The 15,830-nt window shown below is 43.0% G+C and overlaps 2 protein-coding genes across 2 annotated transcripts in view; both read right to left on the minus strand.

The window, feature by feature from the left end:
• Positions 1 to 4,143, minus strand: part of LOC115357848 (scavenger receptor cysteine-rich type 1 protein M130-like) — a 37,146-nt gene extending 33,003 nt beyond the window's left edge. Inside the window, exons 1-2 of the mRNA XM_030049591.1 lie at positions 4,037 to 4,143; positions 3,844 to 3,932 (exon numbers count right to left, since the gene is read on the minus strand). Of these exons, the coding sequence (XP_029905451.1) occupies positions 3,844 to 3,932; positions 4,037 to 4,143 (196 nt within the window). The remainder of the gene's footprint in view (positions 1 to 3,843; positions 3,933 to 4,036) is intronic.
• Positions 4,144 to 5,226: 1,083 nt separating this feature from the next.
• On the minus strand, positions 5,227 to 15,304 carry LOC115357853 (scavenger receptor cysteine-rich type 1 protein M130-like). The gene is made up of 12 exons (XM_030049605.1): positions 15,277 to 15,304; positions 12,705 to 13,010; positions 12,304 to 12,609; positions 11,819 to 12,124; positions 11,418 to 11,723; positions 10,435 to 10,731; positions 9,807 to 10,115; positions 8,787 to 9,092; positions 7,145 to 7,450; positions 6,735 to 7,064; positions 5,446 to 5,531; positions 5,227 to 5,346 (listed from the first exon to the last, which is right to left on the minus strand). Exons 1-12 carry the CDS (start codon positions 15,302 to 15,304, stop codon positions 5,227 to 5,229), a joined length of 3,006 nt encoding a protein of 1,001 aa, XP_029905465.1.
• Between the last annotated feature and the right edge of the window lie 526 nt (positions 15,305 to 15,830).

The following is a 15,830-nucleotide window of genomic DNA, read 5'->3' on the forward strand; positions in this document are numbered from 1 at the left end:
ATTCTCAGCATTTCTGGAGTTTAGTAGAGCCAGGTAACTATAAGAATCTTCACCAAGCAGCTCTGAAAATGTCTGCTTTGTTTGGGTCTACATACCTCTGTGAGTCAGCGTTTTCTGACATGAATGTCATGAAATCAAAGCTCAGAACAAGACTGACAGATGAACATTTAAATGACTCGATAAGAGTGAACCTAAGTGGCTACACTCCATCATACACTTCTCTTGTTGACTCCATGCAGTGCCAGTCATCTCCCTAAAGACTGAATACATGTCACGCATACAACTGGACATATACTCTTGTGAAGTGATACAATGACATGCGGACAGATAACAAAATGACAAGTGAATAGGTAACAATATCTGTGTTTGTAATTGCATTGTTTTGTTTTGACAGCACTCAAGTTTTCAGTAAATGTGAGATACACTGGAAAGAAATCCATACTGCAATTCAAAATGCGGATGCAGGTGAACTAAATATGTTTGTGATGTTGTAATACAAAATTTGAGTTGTGGATACCAGCATTTAGTTAATGATCAGTCAAATAAGCTTTTTCAGGTTTTGAGTATGAGTAGCTCTCGGCCATTTTCATTTTGTAAAAGTAGCTCTCAGAGGTAAAACGTTTGGAGACCTCTGGTCTAAGGTTAGTATAGCTTTGAATTTCTTCATTAGTGTTTATATTTATTTCATTTTAACTTTGGGTTTTAGTTTCTTTTCAGTTTTGATTAGTTATTTTAAAGTGGGCTTGCTAGTTTAGTTATGTTTTTGAAAATACATATTTTTTTACTAGTGTCAATGTTAGTTTTAATCTTTTTTTGTAATATGGGTAATTTGTAAGGAGCTAGATTCAGAAAGTCAGAAAAAGTACTATGTCATAAACAAAACAAAACATCATACAATTAAAAAAAAAAAAAAATGTATTCACCCAAAAAAGACGTGTAAGATGCGTGACAGTCTGTCAGACTGTGTGTGTGTGATTAACCAGAAATTCAACACTACATAATGTGTAGATTATGGGATTAGGACATTTTCTCTATCATTTTATATTCGTGTAGTTTAGTTTTATAGACACACAATACAGTTTCAGTTTTTTGTATTATTTCTTGTAAAGCCTAGTTTTCATTTTATTTCAATTAGCAAAAACACTTTTTTCACCCCTGGTTTTCTTTACATTGTTACTTTTTGTTAATGATAATAACTTTGGTTATAGTCTCCATCTGGCCTGTACCTACCAATAGAATGTTCCTTCTGTTAGTGGGCATTAACCCTTTCATGCATGAATTATGAAAGCCTGAGTCCAGATTTTTTTCTTATGTGTTTTTACACTTTTTAGGGCATGAATATTTCTGTGAGTCTCCATACTTCTTTCAGGATGCAGGACTGGTATTACCATGTCATTCTAGTAGTATTAATGTTTTCAGCAACAAGAACTGACGGTCTCTGCATAAACCTCAATGGAGGGGAGCAGCAGAGAGCACTCTAAAAGCTGATATGCAATTCCGCCATAGAAACCATTGCATTTAGGAGAAAATGACTTTTAAACTGTCTTTTAAGATGTCCACTGTAGTGACTGCTATCTGCCAAAGGGTTAAGATTGCACTGCTAAATATCTATCTTGATAATAGATCTTTTAAACACAAGAATACTGGAACAGCAAAAAACTTCGCACATCTATTCCTCGAGCAGGTGCTTCGGAAAAGGACAAACCAGTCCAAAGTAATTCAAGTTCAAGTTCAAGCAAATCATTTTTTGCTTTTCTGATTTGCTTGAAAAAGGTCTATGACCGAAACGTCACAATAAACTCTTTGTTCTGGAAGTTGGCCAGTGTGTGGGAATTTATCCTTCAAACACCAGAATACTGCCATATCAAATAATTTAGATATTTTAATGATCACAGAATCACAGCTAAGTCATATTGGTGTTTTTCACTTATAAAGGCCCCTCCACCATGTGAGTCACACAGCCTTTCAACACTGTGTTAGTATTCCAGTTCCTCATGTCTAGGTCTTTTCCCTGGTCTCTTGTCTGTACAAATGCAGGCTCTTCTATAAAACACTTTGTAACACTGTTTTGGATAACTGGGATATACATCAAGTGCCATTGTTACCATTTTCATTGTTATCATCATCATCATCACCACCATGCTTTGGATCAGAGTCCTACCTGAGCTGCAGAGCAACATGAACAGGATCAGTATGTGATACATGGCTGGTCAGCTTGTCTTAATGTGTCGTGTCTCTTTGTTTTCTATGTCTTCTGTGACTTTATACTTGACATGCAGCTCTCTTTTAGTAATATGTGCTGTTTCCTGCCCTCCAGTTATCTCCTCATCAGATGCATGTGGTTTCTTATAAAAGTCCCACTTCGCTAACTGGAAGTCCTGATGAGCAACTGTGAGCATTAACCACAGCGACTTCCTGTAGCCTGATGATAACTCTGAAATCTAAAGCCCACTGTCCAATATAGGGCACTGCAGTTCCACTTAGTTGTGAGGGAGTTGACCCGTATCACTATCCATTCCCTTTGGGCCGTATGAATTCCCTGTTGAGCCTCCTGGAAGAGCCAGAGACTGGATAATCTAACAAACTGACCGCAGCCTTCCACTCACAGCATCAGAGCCAGGTTCTCTAGATGTACATGCAACAACAATATGTGTGTTGCGAATACCTCAGGTTTCTCCTAACATATTAGCTGGGCTAAAACTGCTTCTGCTTTTTGCATTTTTTAGCAATTCCACAATGTGGAATAGGTCATGCTAAACTTAGGTTAAACTGTGTTACAATTACTGTGTTTACGTGCACCTCAATTATCAGATTATTTGCACTGTTGAGCAGTTATCCAATTTTTCAAGCATCATGTAAACGAAAAAGCCAAATTCCATATTCAGGATAAGGGATTAACAGAAACCAACATAAGGTAGCTAGATTTCTCCTGGACAAACCAGATAATTGTACCATGTAAACCTTTACACCGATTTAGACATTTTCCGTGTGTGCATGTGTAAGAAAACAATAACCGCACACTGTACAACGCACAATGCCTGGGAGAGTAAAAAGTATGTGCTTGATTAAAGAAGTGGTAACGAATGTAATTTCAAGGCAGTGCTGTCTCTCATGAAAACAGAGGGAAACAAAAAACAGCTGCTTCCACAAAGCTCAGGCGAATCTCAGGGAATTCCCCCCAAGAAATCCTGGCTGGAAGGACACAGGCTGATTTGAATTGTTCCATTTTGCCCAGGAGGTCGTGGTTCAGCCGAATGCTCGGCTTCTCTATGGCAGCTGCCTCTGTGACCCAGCCTGTTGTTGGTCAGGGTTCCTCCCAGCGCCTCAACCTCTGGGTTTGATGGTCACAGCCAGGCCTCCAGGGCTCTATGATGTGCAGTCAGGGTTGCATTTCTTGCCGTCTCTGCTAGATGCTGGATTGGCTGCCTTTAAATCAGAAGTCTATCTGGCAGCTACTTCTTTAGGCCATCAGAGGCTTCCAGAGGGCAAGCAGGGAAGCCCCCTGATAGACAGATACAAGTAGATGGATGGATGTCCTTTATTGATCTCAAACTGGGAAATTCTTGTGTTCCAGCAGCAGGATGTCTAGACATTTCACAGCAACAATGGTAGACTACACATAATATAACTATGAGCACTAGAAGAGAGAGAAATATATATCTTTATAAAATTAAAACAGCAAATAATAAAATGAATAAAGTGGATCAATTGAAAGAATGCGAGAAAACTAACCTTTGCATATTTACTCTTATTTACTGGATGCTTCTGTAAGTCACACACACAGGTTGAGACACAAGACTAACCATATCTTTGTTTACCACTGTGTGGCGCCCAGGGACCAACTGCAGATCTCCAGCCCGTGCCTTGATCCTCCATGCGTCTTTTGATAGCGGAGGACACCAGAGCGCTCGCAGGACACCAGGATTCTCACTCTGCTGAGGACAGAGGATTTATTCAGTGACTGATACACATCGCTTGCTGCTCACAGAAACTCATCTTGTTTCAGTCTTGACCCCCATTGGACTTTGGTCTTCACTTTGACTTGGACTCAGTGATGTGCAGCCTCAGAGCCACACCAGGTCCAGGCAGCAAACCGGGCAGCAAACCAAGAAGACGGCCGCTCTGCCTGCTGAGCCACGCCATCTTTGTGATGATGTTAAATCTGTGTTACTGCAGCAAAAACATAAAGTAAAATTTATTGAACTTAAAAAATGTAAAAAAAATAATAATAATAAAAAAAAAAAAAACGCACACAAAACGCAACACATACAGAGCAGTCAGCCCCACTGGGCAGATTAGGCACAGCACCTTGAATTTTATTGCCAAAGTGGAAATTAACATGCAATATACCTTGGTCCATTACAGTATCAAAAACTGGGAAAAAAAGGGATATATTACTGCAACATATGAACTAAAAAGATAATGTTAAACATATGAAAAAAAAAAACAAAAAACAAAAAAAACAAAACACAAACCATCCCAAAAGAGGCCATTTAGGTTACAGGAGCCATTAACAGCATATAACCTATTTCCAGTTTTCAAACCTTTCCATTTAAATGTTAACATTTAATTAGGCTATAGTCTATTATCTATGATTAGCTCTTTACAAGCAATGTGCACAAATAGGTGTTTTTTTTTAAATTTCTTTTAAACAGAAAACAACTTCATTACTTCAAACACAGATACCCCACTGGGCCTGCTGGTGGCGCAAGAGGGAAGGTCATCGTGTCGCCAAAATTGACAGGTTTTACCCTGTAGGTAAAATAAATGTTGTAACCAAAGTTCAAGGTGATCCACCCAGTAGATTTGGAGATACAAGTGCTGACCCACTGACTCAAGTTCACGCCCTGTATTGCATGTCATCCCTTGGCTTTTTGTCTTTCCTGTCCCTCTCTGTACTGTAACTATCCAAAGCAGAAATGTTAAAAAAAAAAAAAAAAAAAAAAAAAAAAAGTCAACAAACTGCTCTTCTCTATGCACAGTTGATGCACATATTTCTAAGCATTGTTGGTAACTGAGTCCTGGACTTTTGTCACATCATCACCTTTTCCTGGCTATCTCCACTGTCAACTACTGAGTAAAGGCAAAAAAAAAAACAAAAAACAACTCAATAACAATGTGAAAAAACAAAAAAATAACTGTGTAACTGTAAAATCCTCAACTGAGGTCATGGAGGGCTGTGTGTTGAGCGATCCATCTGGATGTGAGATGACTTCCTTGGAAATCCTACGCTGTTCCCAGAGCTGCTGCCGTGTCACCCGGCTCACCTTCAGCCTTGGCGCCACCAACATTATAGTAATCCAGCTCAATGTTCTCCACTGCGCCTGGCTGCTGCCCCCTGGTGGCCTGGAGAGACATGGCAGTACCCATTTCTCAGTTAGTCTAACCACAGTCCAACTACTTGGTTTAATCCAGTCTCCTATTGAGAGAGAATGTGTACTGTACCGTGGAATAGAAACGGAGGGCAGTGATCAGCAATGTCATAGCCAGCAGCAGGACAAGCAGTCTGATGAGGAAATCTGTTGGACTGACTGAAAAAGAATCATCACTTAAGATCATGTTACACCCCTCAAAATCACTGTTTAAGTCATTTTAACCCTCCTGTCAACTTCAGTTTTCAGAGAATGTGCAGGGGTCTGAAACTAACTTCTTGCTGAGACAGCCACTCTGGCTTTTTCAGCTCTGGCTGTCTCAACAAGACCATGGATGGCATGAACATTCTTTGTTCCCATGTTCATATGCATTTTCATTATTTTTATTTTTAAACTATGCTGCATGCGTGCAGCTACAGAGCTCGCTACCCAAATACACACCTTTCTGGCCACCGGCACAGTGGAGAATCTTGGGATCCTGGGAAATGTTTTTATAATAATCCAGCTTTGGACAACAAAATCATGTTTCTGGGGCGCTCCGGTGGCTCACCGGCTAGGAGCTCGTACCAAGTACCAGGGCTCAGTCCCAATTGCAGCGACAAGGGTTCGAATCCGACCTCAGTGGGCGTTATGGGCAGCAGAAAAGGAAACCTTATGGCAGAACAGTTGTATTGAAACGTAACACTCAAAGTCAGCCCATCCTCCCTGGCTAAGCTAACCTCTGGCAGCAAGTTTTTGTTTCCTAGGATCGTGATGGAATGAATGCCATCACTGTCCTAGGGAAAAATTTGGCCCACCAGCACCTACCTGTCCAACAGAAAACAGGCCAAGAGCTCGTTGTTCTTCATCCTGTCCCCCAGTGCTGCCAGCGGGTGCCGCAGCAGAACGTGTCCATTATAATCAACTGAGCTGCTACACTGACCACAGATACTGCACCCACTCATGTGGGCCTAACGCTGCAGATCTCTGCTTTCACTCTGTGTGCAGCTACGTGGCTCTCCAACAGGGGAGAACATGGCTGGCATGCAGTCAGTACACATCACAGGTAGCAGGTAAAAAATAACGGATGTGGCCAACGTGACAGGCCACGTCTGTGCCTGGTGTATTTTATATGTTACATGTATATTTTGGGGATTTTGTGGCCGCTTGATTTCTGCAGGACAGTGTGTCTGGTAAACTCGCCCTATCTGCATCTGGCAGGTGGTCAGGTGCTACTTTCAGACCATGAATGTGGTAAACTGCACTCTAAGACATATATAATATATAGTTGATGGACAAAGTTGTTTTCAGGAGTGGGAGAAAGCCTGCTTGTCTTGCTGAAATAATAAAACAGATTGTTGTCACATATTGGATTCTGGTTACCTAAGACGGTGAGAGAGAGGGGCCGGCTCTCAGAGGAGAAGTGATGAGAATAAACATCGATGTGATAAACGCAGGTGTAGTTCCCCTGGTGCTCTTGGTCTGCAGCAGTAAACAGGAAGTGGGCAGAGTGATTGACAGCTGGCTTGGTTTGTCTGAGTTTCATGTTGGAGGAGGCGAGCAGGATGTGGAAGGAGCCTCCGGGGTACTGTGGCTGGACGGAGCAGCTGATGGTGAAGGCGGAGCCGATGAACACCTGACGCTCCAGCTGCTGGTCCTCATAGACCCCGTCCATGGAAGGAGACAGGGAGATGATTGGCTTAACTAGAAGATCTGTAAACAGAGAGGGAGATGACGAAGACTTCGTAGACTAGTGGACACACGAGTAGATGCAGATGTGATGTCAGTGTTACCTGAGCAAATCACCTCCAATATGTAAGAGGTAGAGGCTGAGTCCATCTTTAACATGCACTCCCTCAGTGCAGACTCAGAGCCATAACAGCGAGGTATGATTCTCCTTGCCGAGTGATCTGTAGGAGCCTCTCTGATTTCTGTAGAGACAGCAGAGCCACAGCCCAGCTGGCCACACACGACAGCAGCTGCCTTTAGGTTCCAAGGAGAGTAAAAGTCTATCACTGGTTGCCAGTCTCCATGTTGTTCCATCTCCAGTCTACCAGCACAGCGGCTGGGTTCTCCTGCCAATCTGACATCTTCAGGCTCTGGAGACAGACAAGACGGTAACAAAGACACTCACTGTCTTTACATGCACTTTAGTAATTGGCTTACTTGCCTTGCATGAGCAGTTCTGATTTCTCAAATGTCATCTAAACTAGAAAGCCGGTTTCATAGTTGAGTTAAGGGACTAAGAGAAATCAGCATATGGCAGCTAGATTTCTCCTGGAGAAACTCAATTACTCTGCCACATAGGGTGAGGAGCTCAGAGTAAAGCCGCTGCTTCTCCACACTGAAAGAGGCCAGGTGAGGTGGTTTGGGCACCAAGTCAGGATGCCTCCTGGCCGCCTCCTGGTGGAGGTGTTCTGAGCTCATCCACCTGGGAAGATGCCCTGGGGCAGACCCAGGACACAATGGGGGCCTGGGAACGCCTTGGGATCCCCCAGGAGGAGCTGGTGGATGTGGCCAGGGAAAAGACCATTTGGGTGGACTTCCTCAGCCTGCTGCCACCGCAACCCGGTTAGGGATAAGCGGCTGAAAATGGATGGATGGATAAAAAACCCTTACACCAATTTCTGAACAGCCTTTTAGTCGTGTGCATGTGCAAGGAGAGAGAGTGGATAAGGAAGGATAAACACCACAAATACACACGTTACAGCAGCCCCCCAGCCCCTGTGATTTACCCTGGCTATGAAGTCCAAGTATTGGTTTGTTGAGATGTTTAAATACTGAGCAGGTAGGACCACAGCAAGTAGCCAGAAATAGGCATAAGGGCAATTAGAAAAAAAAAATTTAAATCCAGGTTTGTAAGTCAATAAAAGACCATTTAATTTTATGATTTATTTTCATTTCATCTCCCCAATTTGTTACAGTTTTCAGTTCATGAGTTAGCTTGAAAATGACTCAACATTGCCATCTACACGAATCACACCACTTTTAAGGTGGCCTGGAAAATTCCAATCAGAAGCTGCAATTCGGATGCATTCTGAGTCCTGGCAGCAAAGATTGATAACAAATTTAAAAGATGTGTTCTTTTAAAGTTACTTTGACTAGAGCTCTTCTACCTGAGCGAGTGAGTGCAGCAGCTTTGCCAGGTCAGCAGCTGTTTCTGGCTGAACCAGGGCTTTCACAATAACAACTAGCACCCAACCACCCACCAAATGCAGGTAGATTATGCTGATGTCAACTGACTGCCTACAGCTTCCTAATTTTAGCGATCATTGTACAATCATTTTTCAGATAATTTCAGGTGAAACGTATTTTGCCTTAAATAAGATGGAAAAAGGTGTCTAGTAAAATACCTTCTAAGTGTCTGGTCAATTTTTTCATCTATCAGACACAGTGACTGGTTGATTAGAACAGAAATGAAGCCAAATCTTCTACCTGAGCAGGTGAGTCCAACAGCTTTGCCAGGTGAGCAGCTGTTTCTAGCTGAGCCCGAGCTTCCACAGTCTGTGAGAACAGACTCACTCCCTTCACACTGGAACTCTTTGCTCCACATCGGAGCCTCCATTTCTCCATAGAACGCCCCCTGGAGGACTGAGGGAGCCCCACAACCAAGCTCCCTACAGACCACCTGTGCATCCTGACGGTCGAAATCATCTTTACACACTGAGGACCACGACTGGTTAGACTTCACCTCCATTCTGCCTGAGCACAGGCTATTCCCATTCACCAGCCTCACAGACTCTGGAGAGAGGTAGGGAGAGAGAGAGAGAGAGAGAGGGAGAGAGAGAGAGAGAGAGAGAAAGAGAGAGAGAGAGGTGTGTGTGTGTGTGTGTGTGGTGGTGGTGGTGGTGGTGGTGAACCAGCACACTCTAAAATGCATGAGGGACAGGGAATAATTTTCATTTCATGTCCAGGCAAAAATCAGGTGAGGTGCCTTTACTGCCTGCACCCCTCCTCGATTTAAGTCCCCCAGCCTCTGACTACCCCACCCACTGGCACATAGGCCACTTTCAATGAGCAGCAAAGCGCAACAGGCTTTCCTGCACTATACTGACTTCTAACACCTAAAGCAAATACCAAGTATTAGCGGGTGCGCAGTATTAGCAGAATGTCTTCCTGGGGTCCGTATCTTCATTATCTACCTACAAAATGGGCTATTACATTAAATCTCACATAATACATACAAAACTGTTACATGACAATATATTTCACTCCAAAAAATGACATTGATAATTATCATTATTTAATCTCTATTCACCGTGGAAAAGATCATGTCAAGTGGTGGCTGGAGTCTCTCATGAGCACATAATACATACATTTTGGGTTTTTTGTTAAAGTGATGATTTACTATTGGACTGGCATATTAAGAGAGAGTAAATTATTCAAATGTGAAATGGCTCAAAAGAGAACTGATCTTTTTAGATTACTGTTGGCTGATGTCAATAAAGCTGCTACCTGAGCAGGTGATCTCCAATTTCATCAGCGAGGTCACACCGCCTGTTTCTAAACACTCCCTCAGTGTAGGTCCAGAACGAAGACAGGAAAGACTGAGCACCCATAAAGGAGCTGATGAAATCTCCAGTGTCAGTTGTACTGAAACAGCAGGGCCACAGTCCAGCTGTCTACATATTACAGCTGCTGACTTCAGGTCCCAATCATCTGATTCACTCCAGACATGCACTGGTCTCCAGACTTCATGCTTTTTCATCTCTGGTCTACCAGCACAGCGGTTGGCTCCCCCCACCAACCTGGCATTATCAGGCTCTGGACAGAGACACAATTATGAAAGCATTAAAGTTACTTTGATTCAGCATCTGAAACTAGCACCCACCCACCCACCAAATGGTCTTGATGTCAACTGACTGCCAACTGTTGCTAATTTTAGCAATCACTGTATAATTATTGTTAATTTAACTGCATGTGAAATGTATTTTGCTTTAAAACAAAGATGGAAAAAGTGTCTGGAAAAAATGCCTTCTAGGTGTCTGGTCAATTTTTTTTTTATCTATCAGACACAGTGGCTGATTTAAACAGAAGTTTGTTTCCCAGTTGTTAAGAACAGAAATGAAGCCAAAATGTCCACCTGAGCAGGTGATTTCAACAGGTAAGCAGCTTTTTCTAGCTGAGCCCGAACTTCCACAGTCTGTGAGAACAGACTCAGTTCCTTCACACTGGAACTCCTTGCTCCACACCAGTGCCTCCCCTTCTCCATAGAGCGCCCCCTGGAGGACTGAGGGAGCCCCACAGCCAAGCTCCCGACAGACCACCTGTGCATCCTGATGGTCAAAGTCATCTTCACACACTGAGGACCACAACTGGTTAGACTTCACCTCCACTCTGCCTGAGCACAGGCTATTCCCATTCACCAGCCTCACAGACTCTGGAGAGAGGTAGGGAGAGAGAGAGAGAGAGGGAGAGAGAGAGAAAAGACAAGATCACAGCATGTGGAATAATGTGGTTAGAGTAGTTCTGCATGGATTTGGTGTCCAAATTAGGATACATGAGGATACACTTTGGTTGATGGAGCTTTAGTTAGCTGAATACGATGGACACTCTTGAATTGTATTAGCCCATGTCTACCACAAAGACGTAAAGTCTGTGCTGGTTCAAGAATTGCATGCCAGGTTTCATCTAGGGGAGCCTTCATCTGAGCGGCTCTTTGTCAAAACACCAAAGTGATTTCTAATGTGATGTGAGCTAATAAACTTCACTTGACAATTTGGGAAGTGCTACCCTTTCACACTTTTTTGAATATTGGAATTTAGGATTAGCACTCCACTGAGAAATATTTTGTTTAAGTGTAACCTTCCTCTCCAATCATAACTCATACTTTGTTGCACTGTGCATTTGCTTTGGTTTCATAATTCAAAACAGTTCTGGTATTAATTGGGAGTCCATAATAGGCATCTGAGCTACCAGTTCACCAGAGGGGTAAACACACCAGAGTTTAATTCAATCGAAAATAATAATGTAGGTGTGAAAACACCCAGTCTTCTTGTAGTGGCCACCAAAGAGCTAAACTACAGCAATGTGTGTGGAGAGGGGATTTCCATCACGTGATATTACCTGAGCACGTGATCTTCAATTCAGACTGGAGAAACATAGACTTCATTGAACACTCCCTCAGTGTAGATCCAGACTGAAGACAAGAAAGACTGATTGCCCATGAAGATTCTATTGCAGAGTGCCCTCTCAGTGCAACTGAAACAGCAGAGCCACAGTCCAGCAGTCCACACACCACAGTTGCTGTTTTCAGGGTCCAGTCAGCTCTCCAGATAACCACGTGTCTCCAGTCGTCATGCTGTTTCATCTGCAGCCTACCAGCGCAGTGGTTGGCTCCACCCACCAATCTGATAATCTGATTATCAGGCTCTGGACAGAGACAGGACAAAAATTACTAAAGGTGTTAATGTTACATTGGTCAGAACAGAAATGAAGCCATGTCCAAGCTGCAGCTCCTCCTCTACCTGAGCAGGTGAGTCCAACAGCTTTGCCAGGTGAGCAGCTGTTTCTAGCTGAGCCCGAGCTTCTACAGTGCAGGAGAGCAGACTCAGTGCCTTCACACTGGAACTCTTTGCTCCACACTGGGGCCTCCCCTTCTCCATAGAGCGCCCCCTGGAGGACTGAGGGAGCCCCACAGCCAAGCTCCCGACAGACCACCTGTGCATCCTGATGGTCAAAGTCATCTTCACACACTGAGGACCACGACTGGTTAGACTTTACCTCCACTCTGCCTGAGCACAGGCTATTCCCATTCATGAGCCTCACAGACTCTGGAGAGAGAGAGAGAGAGAGAGAGAGAGAGAGAGAGAGAAACACTTTTATCAGATCACCAGTTTTGCCATGTCTCGTTTTTTAAATCATGATGCCTAATTTTCTGCAGCGCAGTTTTACCATTCTAACACATTTAACATGAAATTATGGTCGTAGTTGATGTCATTGATGCCGTTACCTGAACAGATGATCATCAGGCTCCCTGGTCTGTTAAGTATGTGCTCTGTTACAAAACACTCTCTGAGTGCATACCCAGACTGCAGACAGGAAGGACTGATCAACCATGCAGGTCTTTTTTGTAAAAAATTGTTCATTTCTACTGAAAGAGCAGAGCCACATTCCAGCAGTCCACACACTACAGCTGCTGCCTTCAGGGTCCAGTCAACCTTCCCAATCGCCACTGGTTTCCAGCCTTCATGTTGTTTCATCTGTAGGCTACCAGCACAGCGACTGGCTCCTCCCACCAATCTGGCCTCAACCGACTCTGGACAGAGACAAGGCAGTAATTACTAACAATGTTAAAGTTACTTTGGTCAGAACAGAAATGAAGCCATATCCAAGCTGCAGCTCCTCTTCTACCTGAACAGGTGAGTCCAACAGCTTTGCCAGGTGAGCAGCTGTTTCTAGCTGAGCCCGAGCTTCTACAGTCCAAGAGAGCAGACTCAGTTCCTTCACACTGGAACTCTTTGCTCCACACTGGGGCCTCCCCTTCTCCATAGAGCGCCCCCTGGAGGACTGAGGGAGCCCCACAACCAAGCTCCCGACAAACCACCTGTGCATCCTGATGGTCAAAGTCCTCTTCACACACTGAGGACCACGACTGGTTAGACTTCACCTCCACTCTGCCTGAGCACAGACTATTCCCATTCACCAGCCTCACAGACTCTGGAGAGAGAGAGGGAGAGAGAGAGAGAGAGAGAGAGAGAGAGAGAGAGAGAGAGAGAGAAAAGGACAGAGAGAGATACACTATAATAAACTTATACTTCAGAATCACAATTCTGAAAACCCATTCACAGAAGAACACGAGTGTATCTTACCTAACACAGATTGCCATGGGTCCTCAAAAAGTGCTTTATTTAATTATTTTTCCCACTGGCTTTTTAAACATTCTAAATTGTACAAATTAAGTAGAGTGTAGATTTTGCCAATACTTCCTTTAGGGTATGAACTGAGCTCCAGAACAGATTCAAAGAGAGAACTGGGTGGTAACGTGAGGATATAAAGCTGCAAAGTTTCAAGTATCTGAAGAAGTGAGAGTTTGGGGTTTTAAATTTGAGTCTCGGCTGCTTAAATGAAGTTAAATTATCACTGACATATAAATCTTTTAATGTGACTAATCCATTCATGGTCAAGACACTGACGGATCCATCTATAATTGAGGGTATTAACATAATATCTCTAGCGATAGGGGTGTTAATTTATAAATTATTAAGTGAAAAGGCTCATCTGAACTGTGCCGAAACCTTCAAGAAGTGCTTAACCACTGGATTCATAGAGTATCTGGGTATAGGTTAAGGCAATGGGAGCTTGGAGCAGAGTAAGGCATGTAATGAGGGGGATCCACATGATATATTAGGGTTACAGGCAGTCAGAATAAATGTTTTTATCCATTTCAGCTGCCTGAAGCTCAACCTGCTCTCTAAGGGTTTAAATAGGACAAAACAGCATTGGTCTTCCTCATGCCTGCAGTTAGTCACGTTACTGGTGTTTCACCAGACTGCCCAGTCTGATTTTATTCTGTCACTGCAGAATTCAATAGAAAATGCTAAAACAGATTCAGTGAAACTCTGCAGAATCAGCCTCATTATTTTACCACAAATAGGTTGGGTGGGTGGGTGAGGGGTGGGGAGTATGCCATCAAAGTCAATATCATTGATGTGGTTACCTGAGCAAGTGATCTCCACGTGGTAAGATTCAACAGTTGATAAGGACCTTATGTGTACACACTCCAACAATGTAGATCCAGACTGAAGACAGGAGGGACTGATCACCCAGAAAAGCAGTGACTTGATAGGATCTCTCCTTCCTACAGAAACAGCAGAGCCACAGTCCAGCTGTCTACACACTATATCTGCAAACCTCAGGTTCCAGTCAGGGCCCCCCACACCAACTGGTGTCCAGTCTCCATGTTGTTTCACCTCCAGTTTACCAGTACAGTTGTTGGCTCCTCCCACCAACCTGACATTATCAGGCTCTGAACAGACACAAGACAGTGATAATGAAGTAAAATAAGATTTGTCATTGTTACGTGGAAAAGATCAAACCAAATCAATTCTGATTCTTTTTATAGGTCTCCATGAAAATTTCTTTTCTGTGTTTACCTGTTTTATTGTTTTCTCCTCCAGCATGGAGTCCTGCAAACAAAAAGCAGTCCTGAATTGGATCAGGTGTGCAGGAGTAGATATGAAACAATCATTTGCAGAACAGGTGGTCTTTGAGGTCTGGGTTTGGGACGCTGCTTTAATGAAATGCTAAGAGCTCCCATGTCACTGCACATTCTATACTGCCTCTTTAAAATTGTTTCATGTTAAGTTGTTTAAGCTCCCCCAGTTTATATTAACACATCACAAAATCAGCCCCTTTTTTGATGTAACAAGATAACTATTTCAGCTTTCTGAAAATAGTTTTTCTGAGGAAACAAACAAAAAAACCCATCAGCCCACTTTATCTGAATCAGCATGATAATTATCTCAGAATTCTGAGAACATTTTCTTGATAAAACCGAGCAAACAGGATGTACTTGTTGAGCTGTTTATTCTGACTGAACTGAACTATGGTGTTTTTCCACTTTTTTTCTTTTTTAAAATGGGGAGGTGTGAAACCAGCAAACACACTCGAGTGTGGACCAAAACAACTTGACTGAGATCCTGTTGGGCAGGTGGTCTTACATGAAGCACTGTACATTTTGGCTTGAAGGAGCTTGCAGTTAGCAACACAGGATATAAAATGAATGGAGAGTTGACACAAGGAAACACACTGCCTTTTTGGCATTTAGTGCAAACGAGCTCTGCAGTAATCAAGAAATGCCAAAGCTGCTGATGGAGATTGGATTGGCCAAATGTGTTTGTACAATCAAGGGAGAGGGGAAAATAAGATCCCTGAAGAAAGCCTTTCCTTTCTCTGCCTGTCAGTCTATAGCGATCTGTCTGACCCTGACCATTGAGCAGGTTTTCCGGCATCTTTTAGCGCATGCTGTAAATATGAAAAAATGACCTAAACATAAAAGCATGGAATTTTGACCTACCCATATGTACCTGAGGAGCTATAATAATAAAGACACTTTTTGTCTTCATTTATATACTAAAATGGTAGTTTTTCATTCGTTGCCTCAGGACAACAGTGTGCAGTTAGACCACTTGTGTTTGAACAATAACATGCTTATGGATGGAGATGTACAGGGATGCATAGTTATCACCATAATCATTTTTTTTTGCTGTACTATGTACTATTAATCACAGGAAATGGATGCACAAACAGTTTAGGGGGGTGGGGGGGTCTAATGACTCTAACGACGGTCGTCGCAACAGCCAGGAGTATTGACTAACCAAGTGGTATCAACGACCCTGTTAATGACTCCACAGAGGAAGCTTCTTGGATTATAGGTGAAACATCTTCGGCGTCTTCATGGCTAGATGACTGAGAATCTACACAGAGACCAGCCCTGAGTTCCAATACCTATACTACCGTACTATTCAGTATGCAAGA

Source organism: Myripristis murdjan, chromosome 1 (genome assembly GCF_902150065.1).
Source record: "Myripristis murdjan chromosome 1, fMyrMur1.1, whole genome shotgun sequence".
Classification (NCBI taxonomy): domain Eukaryota; kingdom Metazoa; phylum Chordata; class Actinopteri; order Holocentriformes; family Holocentridae; genus Myripristis; species Myripristis murdjan.

Excerpts from the sequence above, each read along its gene's own strand:
- LOC115357853 (XM_030049605.1), bottom strand. The coding sequence starts at position 15,304 with ATGCCGGAAAACCTGCTCAATGGTCAGG. Across the intron at positions 10,116-10,434 it reads TGTTGAAATCACCTGCTCAG|AGCCTGATAATGCCAGGTTG; the intron begins GTGGACATTTTG and ends GTCTCTGTCCAG. Across the intron at positions 7,451-8,786 it reads TGTTGGACTCACCTGCTCAG|AGCCTGAAGATGTCAGATTG; the intron begins GTAGAAGATTTG and ends GTCTGTCTCCAG.